Here is an 18,352-nt window from a genome sequence, read left to right as displayed (position 1 = left end):
CCCTAACGTAGTAGCTTTAAACGGAGATTGATTTCTTTCCTGAAATTGCAGAGCAGATGTAGAACACTATGCATTATGGAAATTGTGGTAATGAACTCATAGTCACTAAGAAGTAATGCATTTCAAATAACTTCTAAGGAATTATCGTCCCACAGAACAAAGTAGTTGATAACAAAGATGGTAGGTTATATTCCATTTTTATTCACAGTTGAACACCTGGGGCTCCATAAGGTTGCATATCAAAAACGGTCCACAAATACCCCTTAATGATTGGCTATAACTCATTTTTTATTATATTGAAAAGACTTGATATTTTCTTCACCTGTAGTAGCCCCCAAACTTTGTATTGAATCTCCTCAAGTATGCAGTGTTTGAAGGGCTACTTGTGGATAAATTATCAGATTCAGGATGGGGCAAATGAAGAGGTTGGGAAAGTGTTGAGGATTTGCTGCTAATTTGGATTTGATGTGAAAGAAAAGGAAAATGAGACACAAAGAAATTGGGAAGAGCTGAGCAACTATGAGAGGTTTCATGCAAGGAATGCCTAGCAATTCTCTCCCTTTGTTCTTCCATCTTCCTGAGTGTGATCACCTTATTTCTCTTAACTTGCATGCACCCATATCTGAATCAACAATTATGCATGCCCTTGTTTGTGCAAAAAGCCTAGGTAAATTTCTAATCAACGTCTTAAGTAAGCTGAAGGTTTCTCTAGCCTTTGTTGGTTCATTTGTCAGGAAAACAAAGACCTGATGGTCCCCTGCTATCCAAAAAGGAAACTGAAAAAAATGAAAACACTAAATAAATTTGTATTTATATATACACATACCTGTTTCAGAAGAGGTGACCTGGAACTTGTCAATATTTACTTTCCTTTTGAAGATCTGAATAAGAAGTTCTAATACAATTACTTTTCCATGATATTCTTATTTAGGAAGCAGTGATAGACCAGGAGATCTTTATATTTATTGAATGCCTTATATTTATTGAGTACCAGACACCATGAGGAAATATGGAAAGGTTTTATCTACATTGTTTACTCAAGATTTCATATAGAGAATTTCATTCACTAAAAATATAGAAATTCATTTATTTAATCTTGTCACCTTGCTTGTTAGATCATATGAAATCTCAAATGGTTGCATATATTTTGACAGATGCAACAATAGCTTCAAAAATGTCCAGATATTTCAAAATATAGGTTCAACTCTCACTCCTGCTAGTTCTGTGAAACTGAGCAATTTGTTGAAGCTTAAGCTTAAATTTTCCATCTGCAAAATGGGAAATGCCTACCTCAAAATGGCAGTGTAAAAAATAAATAAAAGAGCACAATTAAAGAACAATTAAGAACTTAGAACTCTGTACCTGACACAGAGTAAGCACTAAATAAGTGAGGGCTAATATTATTTTTTACTACTATATTTTATTATTGTCCCCCACCACTCTCACTCCTTTACCTTTATTACAAAGAATTTAACCTTAATCACAAGAGAACGAAGGGGATATTTTATTTATTTGTGTACCCCTAGTTCCCAGCAAGCTGCCTGGCACACAGTGGGTGTTTAACAAATGTTTAAGTAAATACTAAAAATGCAGCTTTGAATGAAGCAAATTGTTCACTATATAATGTAGAGGGGATTTTGCAAATTAGATGATAATACTAGCTAGAGAAACTTCTGTACACAAGCTAATATGGTAGTATACATAGTTGAGGGCTAAAATTCATGTGTTCAAATATTTCAGACACTTTAGAATTTATCAACCTTAGTACCAAATGTGAACCTTAGCAATATTCCTTTTGAAAACCTCTCAAGTTTGTTATACTAACAGCCATTTCAATTAGAATGTTAAGCATTTTGCAAGTGTGTGATTCTTGCTTTTTTATACATATTCTTCCATATTTTAATTAGCTATTTCAAGAAAAAATGAAAGGATTAGTTCATTTTAACTACTAATATTCCATAGCATAGCTTAGAAATTAACAATGCATTTCAACAACTCACCAATTTTCATAACCACATTCATAATTTGCAAAATGCTTCATATTTGGAGAATGTTTTCTGTAAGTTAACAAATAATTTTCATCTATCTAAAGAGACAGTTAGCTGCCTTTATTTTGTAGGTGGAGAAACTTTCTGTACCCAAGTCCAGTGTTAGAATATTCATCAAATTCAAGGAAGAAGTGAGAGACTTCTGGGTCACTTGGCCTTGTCTACCTAAGGCAGGATTTAAGAAAACAATACAAGGAGCAATGCTATACAATTTCCCACAATAGAGTTATTTAGGCATCTCTATGAGAAAATCATATATCATGTAACGTACAGTTTTAAGTTTTTAGAAATAGTTTCTACATTTACAAAGTACTTAAAAACAAAATCAGAATTAGCGTAGACTGCCATGTAATACAAAGTAAATTACCTTCTAATCCAGAGTTTTAAGAGCAAGTTCAACTTTCCCAAGTACAGATTTCTGGGAGAAAAGAAAAGATTCGTATTAAAATTACTAAATGTCACAGTACAATTTTATAAAATATAAATCATTACTTCAATGACACTGTCGTCAAAAGTAGTCACTCCTTGTCTGCAAATGATTAAAAAATCTGAAGTGTGACCAAGAGTTCTGTATGTACTGCATGTTCGCCAGGCCTATCCTTGAGTTGATGCCATTAGGTTTTATTTATAAAATCAAGTGCTTTTTTGCTAACATGTCTCTTTAGTTTCACAGACTTTAAATGGTTTGGTTTAGAGGTGTGTGTGTGTGTGTGTGTGTGTATGTGTACTGAAAACTGTTCAGTTATTATAAGTTAACAGTAATCTTTTTCATTTTATAAGGATTTTCACAATAATTCTTCATGCTATTTTGTCTTACTTGCTTCCAAAACTAAATGGGAATATACTTGAAGTGTGTGATTGTCACAATTGGGGAAAAATTATTAGCTTCCATTGGAAACATATTTTATAATAGAATAAAAATTCATGGAACACAGCCTTAATTAAAGCCAAAATATAGGACAATTTTAGGAAAGCCAATTTAATGTAAATTAGTATATAAAATCTTAAAAACTACTAATTCATTTCTTCTTTGAACTTGCTAATAATGCCTGCTCTGAGAAAGGCATATTGCTAAATGCTAGAGAGCAAAGAAAAATGATACAGCTCTTTTCCTAAAGAAAGTCTCAGTTGAATGTGGCTAAATAAGATGCAGAATACGGAGAACTGTGACTTTGAATGAGTCTTTTATTACACGAAGCTGACTCCTAAATAGTCTTCAGGTCATGAGATACTTTGGAAATAGTAATTTCATTGCCATAGATGATAATTTATGCTTCTCTAGTCTATTATTAATGTATATTTTTCCTATCACAGTCACAGTGCTAGGTATGTAATAATCACTCAAGAGAAAATTATTTTAAAGATTTAATTTTTAGTATCCAATGTAAAGCAACTTAATATACTTCTAAGCACATTTATACATTCATCTGTTTTACTATCAATTTCTTGCCACTCAAAATCAGTGGGTGTACTAATACTAAATATAATATTTTGTTAAATTCTGAAACTGAAAAGTTACATAAAATTTTTGAATGTTTTATAATTTCTCCCTTACAGTTCTACTTCTCTCATTATAGGAATCCCCATATGTTATGTACAAGAAAAATCATGAAATGTTTGAAGGAAATGACAAGTATGAAGGATACTGTGTAGATTTGGCATCTGAAATTGCAAAACATATTGGTATCAAGTATAAAATTGCCATTGTCCCTGATGGAAAATATGGAGCAAGAGATGCAGACACAAAAATCTGGAATGGGATGGTAGGGGAACTTGTTTATGGGGTAAGTAAATCAATCTATTGAAAATTTACTTACATAAACCTGAAGCTTTTTTTCATGTGGGCACATATCAATTTTTAAATGTCTACTGTTGTCTTTTAAATTTGCAGTTACATTCAAAGAAGCATATATGATGTCAAATGTTTCTCTATTTCATTAATAATGAAATTTCCAATGCAAACAATGGGAGAAACTAATACTTGATAACTTCAAAAAGATAAAAATTCAGAATACAATGTCCTATTTTATAAAAAAAAACACTGACTTCAGTATCTGCCATGATTATTCTCTTAAGCCTGATGCTGCTATAACATAGACATGTTGTTTTGAGAACTATTTTGAGAGTTATTTATATCCCTGTTGGTTGTATTTACTGGTAAGTATCTTTTAAGTTATTGGTGAAGCGATCAGTAAACTATTTTAACATATATTAAAGTATTCACCAATAACGTGAGGTTCTTACAACTCTGCTGAACACAATAAATTTAAACTTAATGCAACAACATCATTTTTTCCTACACAACAGAACACAAAAGATAGAATTTATTCCATAGTGGGCTTCACATGAAAGCATGTCATGCCCTTCCCTTTGAGTTCACAAGATATTGAGTGTATATATTGAAAGCCAAGGGCAAATTCAATGTAGACATTCCTGCCTAAACCAGAACGAGATTGGTCTCTTCAGGTTCCACTGCAAAGTGTTAAAATCAAGCCAACAGTTATCAAATGCTAGTGAAGGTATGATATTCCCAAAGTCTAGAAACCAAACCTAGAGCTCACAGTAAGCTCTATTCATCAAGTAGCCAATAAGTCACATACACTTGAAATGTATTCTGAAATTTTATATAAGCTAATTCATATTTCACAAATTTCACCTTCAAAACACATTCTGTCTGATTAATTCTCACAAGACCCCTTTAAAAATAAAGAATTACACAAGAGTCATCCTTCCCCAGGAAAGAATAAAGGTAGAACAAGTTAGAGCATAACTGAAATATATAGAGGGGCTCACTTTCCGAGCCAGAACTACAATTCAATAGTTTTGTGATTCTGCATCCTGCTTTTCAGACCATGAAGCAATGAACATTCTCCACACAGTCCAGTATGGTAGCTATAACCTCAGCAGCAAGAGGAAATTGTTTGGCATTAAAGAGCAATTAGTTAGTTTTATATTCATTTGAAAGAACTGCTGACTAGTTAGGTGCCTTAAGTGAGGAAAACAAAATTCTCAGTTTTAAAAAATCAAAAAGTACTTTATCACAGGGCTCATCAACAGTTTGATATTGAGTTTTAAGTCCCAAAGAGAAAGGGTTCCTAAAGCATGTGTCCGTTGGTAATATTTTAAACTTTTAGACTTTAAATGTGAACATTAACCTAATTGTTAGAGCTACACTAATTCATTTCCTTCAGAAGACACTATTGAGTATTTGATCTCAAAAACTCATTCTTGGATTACCAATTAATTATGGACTGGATAACTAACCAGAGTTACTTTCTAAGACATTTGTTACATATCTCTCCTCTGGAGTCCTTACCAATTTGGCAGCCCAGCCTCACCCCTTGGCAAGGGTTCTGACCACGTTTTATTGGGACAATATTGTTTAAATAATGAAAACAGGTGATATGAAGAGAGTAACATAATTAACAACAAAAAAAATTGTATCAGTAGTACTCGTGTCACAGGCACAGAAAGTCCCAAAGTCAGGCAGTTCTCAGAGAGAGAAGATAACATAATGGTTATTAATGCTTATTCATTCATCAGCCAGTCTGCTAGGGTTTAAATAACCTGATCTTTGCCACTTGAGTTGTCCAGTTTTTTCCCAAAAGGAATCTTTTTCCATGTCTCATACACTTTCCACAGATTTGATATTTTCCATTCTGGTGTCTGCAAAGTCTTTACTTGTTTCCCAACTACTTTTTTTTCTTTTTACTGCTAATACTTACATGAAATCCCAGTTTGCAGGGTCCTAAATAAAACTCCATCTATATTCTTATACTCAACAAAGCCAGCAAAATGATTAACTTTGAATCCATTTTTTTTACTTTATTCTTTGCAAACTTTGTTACTGTAATTTTTAGGAATAGATTATCTGTGAGACAGGCATATGTAATCTCAGCACACCACCAGGTGGTTACCCCAAAGCTCAAAACCTCCATGACACTCTCAGGTCCTTTCTGCCTGTCACACCTGCACACTGCAGCAAGTTCATTATATGATCTTCTGCTCCAGGGCCTTCTTCTGGGCCCCGCTGTACTTGTGTGTGTATATTTTAACCCAAGGGATTGTTTTCTCAAAGCAAGTTCCATGGCCTGCCAACACCAGAATTACCTGTGGTGTGTGTTAAAATGCTGGTTCATGAGCCTTACTCCAGAGCTCTTTGAGAATCCAAATATTATCAGTTTCTTACAGGAGATATTTCTCACAATTTTGGAAGCCACTGAGAGGTAATGGAACAAGGCAAACACAACATCCCCAATGTTAGCAGAGAAAACTCAGATGTATCCTCCATTCCCTGGCCTCTTTCAAATCACAAATTTCAGAACTTCAAATGTGTCCTCATTGAACATTGTTGTCACACTATCATCTAATGTTTGCATTCCATTGCATCTAGTTTTATGTGTTGGAGATGCCTTTATTTCTCTTCATGCTTCTCTACTTTTAAGGCTCTTACTCTCATTAGTGGTAACTTGTATAAATAAAAAATTTCAGAAGATACTACACATAACAATGTAGTATGTGCAAGGTGGTATTTCAAATCAGTGAAAGAATGCATTATTCACTTATTCCTGTTGGGAAAGCAGGACAATTTTGTAATACATTATCATGCAAAATGCTAGATAAATTATAGAGGGAGCATAGGTACTAGAATAAAATATATGATTGAGATTAATCATGATATGAGAAGGATTTTTCTAAGCATGAAACCAATGGCTGAAAACACAAAAAGATAATTTTATATGGCTACAACAAAATTTTAAAACGTATATAATGCAATAAAGTACCATGAACTAAGTAATGTAAACAAAAAATTGATGACTGGGGGAATATTAAAAACATATATGAAAAATAATATTTTTAATATTTATTTTAAAGCACATAAATTAATAAGCAAAAAAAATGAATACCCCATATGGAAATGGGGCAGATTATGACAAGTAATACATAAAAGGAGTAAAAGTGGCTATTTGTTTTACAAAAAAAAATTCAAATCAATACAATGAGATTAGCAAATTGGTGAAGATAGATGAGAATAAAGATACACAGGGGTTATCCAAGGTTCAAAGCCGAAGGTGCTTTCCCACAGTGCTGGTGACAATAGACATTTGCATGATCTTTCTGGAGAAAAGTTGGGCAAAACATGTAATGAATATTAAAAAGATTGTTACCATTTAGACCAGCAATCCCTTTCTAGAAATTTATTTTAAATAATAAAGATATGTGTGAAGATTTGTCTTCAAAGGTGTTCACACCACCATTATTATAAATTGTGTAAAACTGGAAACAATATAAATACCCCCAAAATAATAAATTGAGTAAATTTTGATGCTTTAACATGATAAAATATTTGCAATCATTAAAACTTATTTTTACTATATATGTTGAAATAATGTTGAAACAGCTCATCATATTCTCTTGAGAAAATGAATTATAAAATATAGTGTTCTATATTATCCCATTTTAAAATAAGAAAAATAATATTCATAAAACAATGTCTAATAGGGCATATATAAAGAAAAAAATAAGAGTAGGTGAAGGAAATGAAGATAAATTTTCCTAAATTTCTGGTTCTGTTTTTATATACTAATTTTTCTATATCTACTTCATATATCACTGTATAATGAAAATTATACAGATAATAATAACTATGGGGAAAAAAACTCTCAGCAATGATTCTCTGGCTTTTGTATTATATGTGGGCATTTGTGATGTGAACTAAGTTTATTCCCACTTGAAAGTGTATGCAGTTAATTCTCAGTCACCCAGTGGAAAACGTGACAGCCAGAGTACATTCCCCATGCTAACCCTCCAGTTGCCTTTGTATCAAGCTGCTGGCCATTGTATCAATCCAGGGACCTGAGGAGCTATAGAGTGAATGTGAGAGTGGCAGCCACTATGTAAGAACATATATGTCTGTGTTTCAGATTCCATTTTAATGCCAAATATTTTCCTTTTAAAATAAATAATCAAAAAACTTTTTTCATTTGTAGATCACGTAACAATTTACAGTTTTTTCACCACACTTTATTTCATTTGATTTTAGAGATGGCATGATTTAATAGAAGAAGTACAGTCTCAAATTGCAGAGCTGCTATGATGTGTAAAACTCATTTGCGTTTCAGTTTCATCATCTATAAAACAATGATAAACATAAGATTGTTTATCTCTTTAAGAAGGTTAAGTGAAAAGCCATTTCAAATATTTAAATCAGCATAGACACATAATCCCTCATTAAATGCTTATTATTGTTTTATTAAGATTTGTTTAACAGATAATTGCAATAACACAATGAGGTAAACAGGAAAGAAAATGTCTTCATTTTAGAGATATGGAAAAAGGCTCAGAAAAATTACTCAGAATCACAAAATGAAAATGGAAGCTGGTGTCTTATTAATAATAATATATGAGAATTGAATCAACTGTTTTCCAAAATCGTTTTTAGAAATTGAAAGTAGAAATCAAAGTAGGTGAATAGGAAGAAATAAATGCCAGTTTCCAGATTTGTGTGTGTGTGCTGAGTCAAAAAATATTGTCAAACAATATTTTTTTCTTTTATCTCACAAACGCAGACTTTATGATAGGTTTTCTCATAACTGGAAAGGAATAAAAAAGAAAAGACTGTTTGAAATTCACAATTCATAATATTAAGGAATGGCCAAGTAATAAATCAGTGGCAACATTCCAAATGAAACAGAAAAGACTGCAAAATAGCAGCAATTCTGGCTAAGAAATTCAGAAATTCAGCCATATGGAAAAACTATCAAGTATCCTCCTCCGTGCCATCTCAGACCCTTAAAGACTAAGGCAGTTATTTGAATTCAAGTTATTTTTGCTTATGTCTACTCCTTTTCTCTTCCTCTCATCTAATTACTAGCACCAATAAAAATATTCTGTGCAATCAAAGTGATATAATATTTTATGAAAACAAATCTGTTCATCTTTGTATTATCACTGGCCTTATTTATTGTTGGTATTCCCCAAAAAATGTAGAATAAATACATAACTGGTTAACTTTGAATGGATCAATCCAGTACTACTTGCTCCATGAAATTTATTAACCTACATGTTTTCATGTGTCTTTTCTTTTATAGAAAGCAGAGATTGCTATTGCCCCTCTGACAATCACTTTGGTCCGAGAGGAGGTCATTGACTTCTCTAAGCCCTTCATGAGTTTGGGCATATCTATTATGATCAAAAAGCCTCAGAAATCTAAACCAGGAGTGTTTTCCTTCTTGGATCCTCTGGCCTATGAGATTTGGATGTGCATAGTCTTTGCCTACATTGGTGTCAGCGTGGTCTTGTTCCTAGTTAGTAGATTTAGTCCATATGAGTGGCACACAGAAGAGCCAGAAGATGGAAAGGAAGGACCCAGCGACCAGCCTCCCAATGAGTTTGGCATCTTTAACAGCCTCTGGTTTTCCCTGGGTGCTTTTATGCAGCAAGGATGTGACATTTCACCCAGGTTAGTTTCAAAACCCTTAAGTTCTTCACCAATTCCACAGTAATTCTAAATATTGTGCATAACATATCTCTATATCTTCTTTTCCTGGAGGCAGAGCATTGCTTGAAACACAGAAAAACCTTGCAGTCCCAAATTAATCTAAATATACTCATAACCGATTTTTCCAAATTAGCACAAAGTATGGATACATCATAAAGATTAATTTCCCAATGGAAAAGTAACATATGGAACCCATCAGAATGCTCAAAAATAACTTAGTATTAATATTTCTTTCAGTGATTACAGGTGGAAACTAAATCTAAATTCTTAAGAATAGGAATTTATTTTCATGTTGTCTCCTTTTCAAAATCAAATGTTTTTGTTGTTTTGTTGTTCACTTTTGAAAATTAATTTTGAACTCGATTTACATCCCATGTAACTTAATGGAGATTTCTACCATGGAGTTACCTAAAATTTGAGTTAATATAGTAGGTTCCAGATATACATTGTTCTATCTAATAATCATAAACAAGCTAAGCAGTAGGCAAAGAGTCAGCAATGTAAATACTATATTTGTTTTCCTTATCGGTGGAGTCACGGCTCATATCCATAAGGATGTATTTCAGTTATGTTTGTCAAAAATGCAGCCAACCTCCTGTTGCAAGAACAATACCAAATTTCTCTCAGAAAAATAGCTGAAGGCAGGAGAAGCTAAGAATTGAATTTAAATGGTGACTTATGTTAGCATCGCAAATATATGTATTTTTAAAGAAATACTTTCTCAAAAAGAGACGTTTTAGCTACAATGCAATTTGCATTCCTTAAGAACCAGGAACACTATAAATGTGCTTAAATTCCAATAACATAGAAATTTGAATCAATAATCCTCAATTAATGAAATGAAATCAAAGCAAATCAAGTAATAGTTTTATGAGTTTTTTTAAATTTATTTATTTGGTTTTTATATAGCAGGTTCTTATTAGTTATCTGTTTTATACATATTAGTGTACATATGTCAATCCCAATCTCCCAATTCATCCTACCACCACCACCACAGACCACACGCTTTTCCCCCTTGGTGTCCATATGTTTGTTGTCTACATCTGTGTCTCTATTTCTGCCTTGCAAACTGGTTCATCTGTACCATTTTTTCTAGATTCCATATATATGTGTTAGCATACAGTATTTGTTTTTCTCGTTCTGACTTACTTTACTCTGTATGACAAACTCTAGGTCCATCCACCTCATTACAAATAACTCAATTTCGTTCCTTTTTATGGCTGAGTAATATTCCACTGTATATATGTACCACTTCTTCTTTATCAATTCCTTTGTCAATGGGCATTTAGGTTGTTTCAATGACCTGGCTATTGTAAATAGTGCTGCAATGAACATTGGGGTGCATGTGTCTTTTTGAATTGTGGTTTTCTCTGGGTATATGCTCAGTAGTGGGATTGCTGAGTCATATAGTAATTCTAATTTTACTTTTTTAAGGAATCTCCATACTGTTCTCCATAGTGGCTGTATCAATTTACATTCCCACCAACAGTGCAAGAGGGTTCCCTTTTCTCCACACCCTCACCAGACTTAGTTGTTTGTAGATTTTCTGATGATGCCCATTCTAATCAGTGTGAGGTGATACCTCACTGTAGTTTTGATTTTCATTTCTCTAATAGTGATGTTGAACAGATTTTCATGTGTCTTTTGGCCATCTGTATATCTTCTTTGGAGAAATGTCTATTTAGGTCTTCTGCCCATTTTTTGATTGGATTCTTTGTTTTTTAAATATTGAGTTGCTTGAGCAGTTTATATATTTTGGAGATTAATCCTTTGTCCATTGATTCGCTTGCAAATATTGTCTCCCATTCTGAGGGTTGTGTTTTTGTCTTGTTTATGGTTTCCTTTGCTGTGCAAAAGCTTTTAAGTTTCATTAGGTCCCATTTGTTTATTTTTGTTTTTATTTCCATTACTCTAGGAGGTGGGTCAAAAAGGATCTTGCTGTGGTTTATCAAAAAGCTTTTGATTTCTTCAGTGATCTCTTGGTTATTTAGTAATGTATTGTTTAGCCTCCATGTGTTTGTATTTTTATGGGTTTTTTTTTTCCTGTAATTTATTTCTACTCTCATAGCGTTGTGGTCAGAAAAGATGCTTGATATGATTTCAATTTTCTTAAATTTATCAGGGCTTGATTTGTGACCCAAGATGTGATCTATCCTGGAGAATGTTCCAGGTGCACTTGAGAAGAAAATGTAATCTGCTGTTTTCAGATGTAATGTCCTATAATATCAATTAAATCTATCTGGTCAATTGTGTCATTTAAAACTTGTGTTTCCTTATTAATTTTCTGTCTGGATGATATGTCCATTGGTGTAAGTGAGGTGTTAAAGCCCCCTACTATTATTGTGTTACTGTTGATTTCCTCTTTTTAGCTGTTAACATTTGCCTTATGTATTGAGGTGCTCCTATGGTGGGTGCATATATGTTTATAATTATTATATCTTCTTCTTGGATTGATCCCTTGATCATTATGTAGTGTCCTTCCTTGTCTCTTGTAACATTCTTTATTTTAAAGTCTATTTTATCTGATATGAGTATAGCTACTCCAGCTTTCTTTTGATTTCCATTTGCATGGAATATCTTTTTCAATCCCCTCACCTTCAGTCTGTATGTGTCCCTAGGTCTGAAGTGGGTCTCTTGTAGACAGCATATATATGGCTCTTGTTTTTGTATCCATTCAGCAAACCTGTGTCTTTTGGTTGGAGCATTTAATCCATTCACGTTTAGGTAATTATCAATATGTATGTTCCTATTACCATTTTCTTAATTGTTTTGGGTTCGTTTTTGTAGGTCCTTTTCTTCTCTTGTGTTTCCCACTTAGAGAAGTTCCTTTAGCATCTGTTGTAGAGCTGGTTTGGTGGTGCTGAATTCTCTTAACTTTTGCTTGTCTGTAAAGCTTTTGATTTCTCCATCAAATCTGAATGAGATCCTGCCGGGTAGAGTAATCTTGGTTGTAAGTTCTTCCCTTTTATCACTTTAAATATATTGTGTCACTCCCTTCTGGCTTGTAGAATTTTTGCTGAGAAATCAGCTGTTAACCTTATGGGAGTTCCCTTGTATGTTATTTGTCATTTTTCCCTTGTTGCTTTAAAATTTTTTTCTTTGGTGTGTGTGAAAAAAAAAAAAAAAAAAATAAGAGAAGAAAATAGTTAATATTTCCCTATGTAAAAAAAAAAAAAAAAAAAAAAAAAAAATTTTTTCTTTGTCTTTAATTCTTGTCAATCTGGTTACTATGTGTCTCGGCATGTTTCTCCTTGGGTTTTTCCTGCCTGGGACTCTCTGTGCTTCCTGGACTTGGGTGGCTATTTCTTTTCCCATGTTAGGGAAGTTTTCAAATAATCTCTTCAGATATTTTCTTGGGTCTTTTCTCTCTCTCTTCTCCTTCTGGGACCACTACAATGCAAATGTTGGTGTGTTTAATGTTGTCCCAGAGTTCTCTTAGGCAGTTTTCATTTCTTTTCATTCTTTTTTCTTTATTCTGTTCTGTGGCAGTGATTTCCACCATTCTGTCTTCCAAGTCACTTATCCATTTTTCTGCCTCAGTTATTCTGCTATTGATTCCTTCTAGTGTATTTTTCTTTTCAGTTATTGTATTGTTCATCTCTGTTTTTCTGTCCTTTAATTCTTCTCGGTGTTTGTTCCTTAATTCTTCTAGTTCTTTGTTAAACATTTCTTGCCTCTTCTCAGTCTTTGCCCCCATTCTTTCTCTAAGGTCCTGGATCATCTTCACTATCATTATTCTGAATTCTTTTTCTGGAAGGTTGCCTATCGCCACTTCATTTAATTGTTTTTCTGGGGTTTTATCTTGTTCCTTCATCTGGTACATAGTCCTCTGCCTTTTCATTTTATCTATCTTTCTGTGAATGTGGTTTTCATTCTACAGGCTGCAGGATTGTAGTTCTTCTTTCTTCTGCTGTCTGTCCTCTATTGGATGAGGCTATCTAAGAGGCTTGTGCAAGCTTTCTGATGGGAAGGACTGGTGGTGGGTAGAGCTGGGTGTTGCTCTGGTGGGCAGAGCTCAGTTAAGCTTTAATCCTCTTGTCTGCTGTTGGGTGGGTCTGAGTTCCCTCCCTGTTGGTTGTTTGGCCTGAGGTGACCCAGCACTGGAGCCTACAGGCTCTTTGGTGTGGCTAATGGTGGACTCTGGGAGGGCTCAAGGAGTACTTCCCAGAACTTCTGCTGCCAGTATCCTTGTCCCCGCTGTAAGCCACAGCCACCCCCCGCCTCTGTAGGAGACCCTCCTACACTAGCAGGTAGGTCTGGTTCAGTCTCCTATGGGGTCACTGCTCTTTCCTCCTGGGTCCTGATGCACACACTACTTTGTGTGTGCCCTCCAAGAGTGGAGTCTCTGTTTTCCCCAGTCCTGTCGAAGTCCTGCAATCAAATCCCGCTAGCCTTCAAAGTCTGATTCTCTGGGAATTCCTCCTCCCATTGCTGGACTCCCTGGTTGGGAAGCCTGATGTGGGGCTCAGAACCTTCACTCCATTGGGTGGACTTCTGTGGAATAATTGTTCTCCCATTTGTGAGTCACCCACCCAGTGGTTATGGGGTTTCATTTTATTATGATTGCGCCCCTCCTACTGTCTCATTGCAGCTTCTCCTTTGTCTTTGGATGTGGGGTAATTTTTTGGTGAGTTCCAGTGTCTCCTGTCGATGATTGTTCAGCAGTTAGTTGTGATTCCGGTGCTCTCGCAAGAGGGAGTGAGCGCACATCCTTCTACTCTGCAATCTTGAACAAATCACCAGTTTTATGGTTTTAAAACCAAGATTAAGCAAATGTTAAGTTAAAACCAACAGGCGTCACTTATACAATAATGGTTAAGAAGGGAGCATTTTAAGCTAGAAATGCCATTGAAAATATGAAATCTTTCCTCATATTAAGAAAATGTTTAAAAATAATTTGTCACAGGAATTTTAAATAGTCTGATGGTCCTGTTGAGTGAGATCAATTATGATTATGCTCTGAACTTTTTATTCATTTCATTCTCACTTTTCTTCTGCTCACCCACACATCCCTGATAACCAGAAAAATGGTGAAGAGAAAATGTTTTTTTGAGCTCTAGCCTCAGTTTGCAGTGCTGTTACACTGCATATTAACAAGTCACATGCTTTGGTCTCATGTTGGAAGTGGCAGAGAGAACATTTTTATACCAGTATGTAAAGCTCTTTAAGACATAGCTCATCCTCCATTCAGATAAAAAATGGAATATCATTCCAACCAACCAACAAACAAAACATTCTCAACTATGGTTACTTTGAGACCAATCCTAGATCTTCATGTGGTCCAGCCCCACCTTGGCATATGTCCCATCCATCTTGGCATAGCTCTGACTGAAGGTAAAAACAAGTTCTCTCAGAAGAGCATCTGCCATCTTATATCAAATCTAAGAGCTCACCAATTGTTAAGATGTATTGCTATTTTATGTACCACCAAGAGAGAAACAGTGCTGCCAATCAAACTATGGTACTGTGATTTATCTCTTCAAACATATGCTGCATCTTAATTTAAGAGATGCTAAAGTGCAAAAGGGATCAATGAATTTAAGTAAGCATTCCTCTTCTGGACCTGAAGGAAAGGCTTTTGTTTCTACATTTCTGCCAAGTAAACAATAAAAAGGAAAAGTATTCTAAATGTGGCATTTATACATTCAATATAGCATAAAAGATGTCAGGTGATACAGAAATACTAGAACCATTCTGAGTAGACTATTCAGAACATAAAATGATACTTGTAATTATTATTAAACATACACAGTGAATTGATGGTATTTCTTTTCTTTCTCTATGTTGATTATAGAAAGGAAAATGTTATTATCTTATCCATGTTTAGATCCCTCTCAGGTCGAATTGTTGGAGGTGTTTGGTGGTTCTTTACACTCATCATTATATCATCTTATACTGCTAACCTCGCTGCTTTCCTGACTGTTGAGAGAATGGTCTCCCCCATAGAAAGTGCGGAAGACCTGGCCAAACAAACAGAAATTGCCTATGGAACGTTGGATTCAGGGTCAACAAAAGAATTCTTCAGAGTAAGTTGAGGGGAAAACTAAAAAGGAAATGTTCATAACTTTCAAATTCCGGCAATTTTGCCAATTATTATATTATGGGCTCTAGCTATTATAAGTTTTGCAAACACAATGGTAACTGCTATGTTTAAACATAGCAATGCTATATACTTCTACTTGGATTTTATAATCACTTTAATTTGCAAAAGCTAATTGATTTATTCACATTGCAAGAGGGACCCTCACTAAGGAAAAGTAACAACAAAAAGGTAAATAAAGCAACTTTATAACATAATTTATCCTAAAGATTCCAATATTCATAATGCTATGAAGATACTTCATCTGGCAAGATTTGGATTTATCTATGCTTTGGGATTTAGAGCATAAAAATGAAAGCAAGATTGTTGTTTTTTTTTTTCAAAGAATACATTTACCTTGCTGCATTTGAATCCCAAAACCTTAATTTCATGTTATAGTACCTATATGAGGTTTATTATTCTATAATCTATTCTGTAACAATGGATTTCAAAGCAATATATTTGCTTTCTCACAAGAGAATGGGAACAAGAACTACTAAGTTCTAGCACCTTTGTAAAACATTGTATGATATTGCATTTGTGCTGATTTCTCTGCTTTTGCAAATCAAATTGTTCAAACTGATATAATTGCGTTTCACATATGGATATGATTCCTTTGGCTTGCCATCATGATGGCAGGTATTTTGGAGGTTTTGGGGGTTTTAGCTGTTTGTATCACTATAAGGATGAATTTTTTGATCTGTGAATCTCTTTTACTCTGCTTTTACTTAAATCCAGAAATTTCACAATGTCTGGTCAGAGATAAGTGTTAATTTTGTGACTTTAGAACCAAAAAACTAAAAAGTGGTCAGGGTGAAATTTTCACAAATATTTCACTAGGTAATTGTGGCATCTTATATTTAGCATCAGTTGCTTAGAGACTAAATATTTAGTAATTTAGAATACAAGATATGTTTCACTATTTCCTAAACTATTGTGTAAAATTAATGATAGCCCTTTAAAGTAAATTCACACTTATATACAGTACTTGGGAGATTACATTTTCATTTTAAATGTGTATATTTATTGTTTTCTCACTCAGCTTGGAAATTAAAAACAACAAAAGATACTACTCCTTAAGCCAGCCTTAACTTTCATGCACTTGAATTTCAATAATATTTCTTTTTAAAAAAAAATTCAATTATAGTATTCTTAGATATAACAGATGTTTTTGTAACACTAAATCAGGAACAAATCACTCAAAAATTGTGCCAAACCCATCATTTCACATTGTTTTAAGAAAAACAGACAGTGAACATCTTTGTCAACAATTTGGAGCATTACTAATAGATATAAAATTTGTAAGTTAATTGTAAACTATTTGTAGGTTTTTCTAAAACTGTGAATAGTAATCATAATATATTTTATTAACAATATTCTATGGATAAACTTAATTAGCTAAATTTTTTTAACTTACTGAGTGCATCCCAGCCTCTAAAGCTTAATATAGTAACACACTGCTCTAACACATTTTAGCATAATTTCAGTACTTTTCTGGAAATCTATGTTTCCACCCAAAAGAAACTAGGTAAAATTTAGTGACTTTGACTAAAAACCATTTTGTATATGCATCAAAATAGAATACAAATTTGTGCTATCACTTGCAATTTACTGAAAAATGATGACTGATTTTCATGTAAATAAAGCAGATATTTGTAGGTTCATCATTTTGCCTTGAGTGAAAAAGGGGAAAAGAAATATCATATTGATTCCCTGAAAATGTTTCAAAAATAACTCACTGTAGAGCTCTTTGGCATCACGTACATTGAGAATGTTATTTCTAATCTTTATAGAGTTTAAAAAAACTGCTCAAGTTTGAAAAACTAATGAAGTAGGTAAGAGAATATATTGATTAGAAATATAGGAATAAGGAAAGCTGCTTCCTAGATACAGAGCCTCCCATATAAGTAGGGCAGTCACCATGCCCTGTTTCCTTTCTGTCCCACCCAATTATAGTTTTAAAATTGAAAGAGTGTTATAAGTATAGATATTTATGTTGCAGAATAGTTTGAACCCTAATAGGACAAGAAAATAATTTTCCCTGGAAGCATACTTCCAGGAATGCATAAATTTGAGTTCTCTGATAAAAATCTCCTTCATTTCCTACCCTATGTTCTCCCTCCTCTCTCATACATGATGACCTGGTTTAAATAAATCATTTGTCTGATGGGTTGTTGAGGAAACAGAACGTGAAAGGTATTTTTGTCCTTGTCAAAAATGTTTTCTTATAGGAACACAGTAATGGTACTATCAGCTTCACTAAACTGTCTCAGGCAGTTACCTATACTCAGCATTTCAAAAAATGTTGCAGTTGTTCTGGAAAAAGAATTAGGCCATGGAGGAAAATTACATCAGAATTCAACTGTTGCCTTGGTTTTGTACCGTTATGAAACTTGATATGTTTCATGTTCTGTGCCGCTTGTTAAGCATACACATAGAGTCATTTAAAGGAATTTTGTACTTGTCACTTAATGACAGGCTTTTTTAAAGGTACTTTTACATTATTATAAACCTGATTTAAACACACTGATTTTAATTTCAGTGCAGATTTTATCCTGTTCCTGTTTCAGTCATCAGTGAAATCATGAATGCATAAATGAGGTGGATTAGTATTTCAGGGCTTATAATATTATCAAGTAGTACATTGATAAGCTCTTAGTGGAACATCAGTCTTGCTGCATAAGCTACTAAAAGCAGGAAATAATTCACCTGATAACAATGTAA

General features: G+C 33.8%; 1 protein-coding gene across 2 annotated transcripts in view; it reads left to right on the top strand.

Annotated features, from left to right (window-relative positions):
- The window catches only part of GRIA4 (glutamate ionotropic receptor AMPA type subunit 4), a 536,727-nt gene that overhangs the window by 472,159 nt on the left and 46,216 nt on the right, over positions 1-18,352 (top strand). For both annotated transcript variants that reach the window (XM_059929352.1, XM_059929353.1), the window contains exons 10-12: positions 3,626-3,832; positions 9,140-9,510; positions 15,377-15,575. In XM_059929352.1, coding sequence (XP_059785335.1) covers positions 3,626-3,832; positions 9,140-9,510; positions 15,377-15,575 — 777 coding nt within the window. The remainder of the gene's footprint in view (positions 1-3,625; positions 3,833-9,139; positions 9,511-15,376; positions 15,576-18,352) is intronic.

Source organism: Balaenoptera ricei, chromosome 8, assembly GCF_028023285.1.
Source record: "Balaenoptera ricei isolate mBalRic1 chromosome 8, mBalRic1.hap2, whole genome shotgun sequence".
Taxonomy (NCBI): domain Eukaryota; kingdom Metazoa; phylum Chordata; class Mammalia; order Artiodactyla; family Balaenopteridae; genus Balaenoptera; species Balaenoptera ricei.
This window is presented reverse-complemented; position numbering and strand designations above follow the sequence as displayed.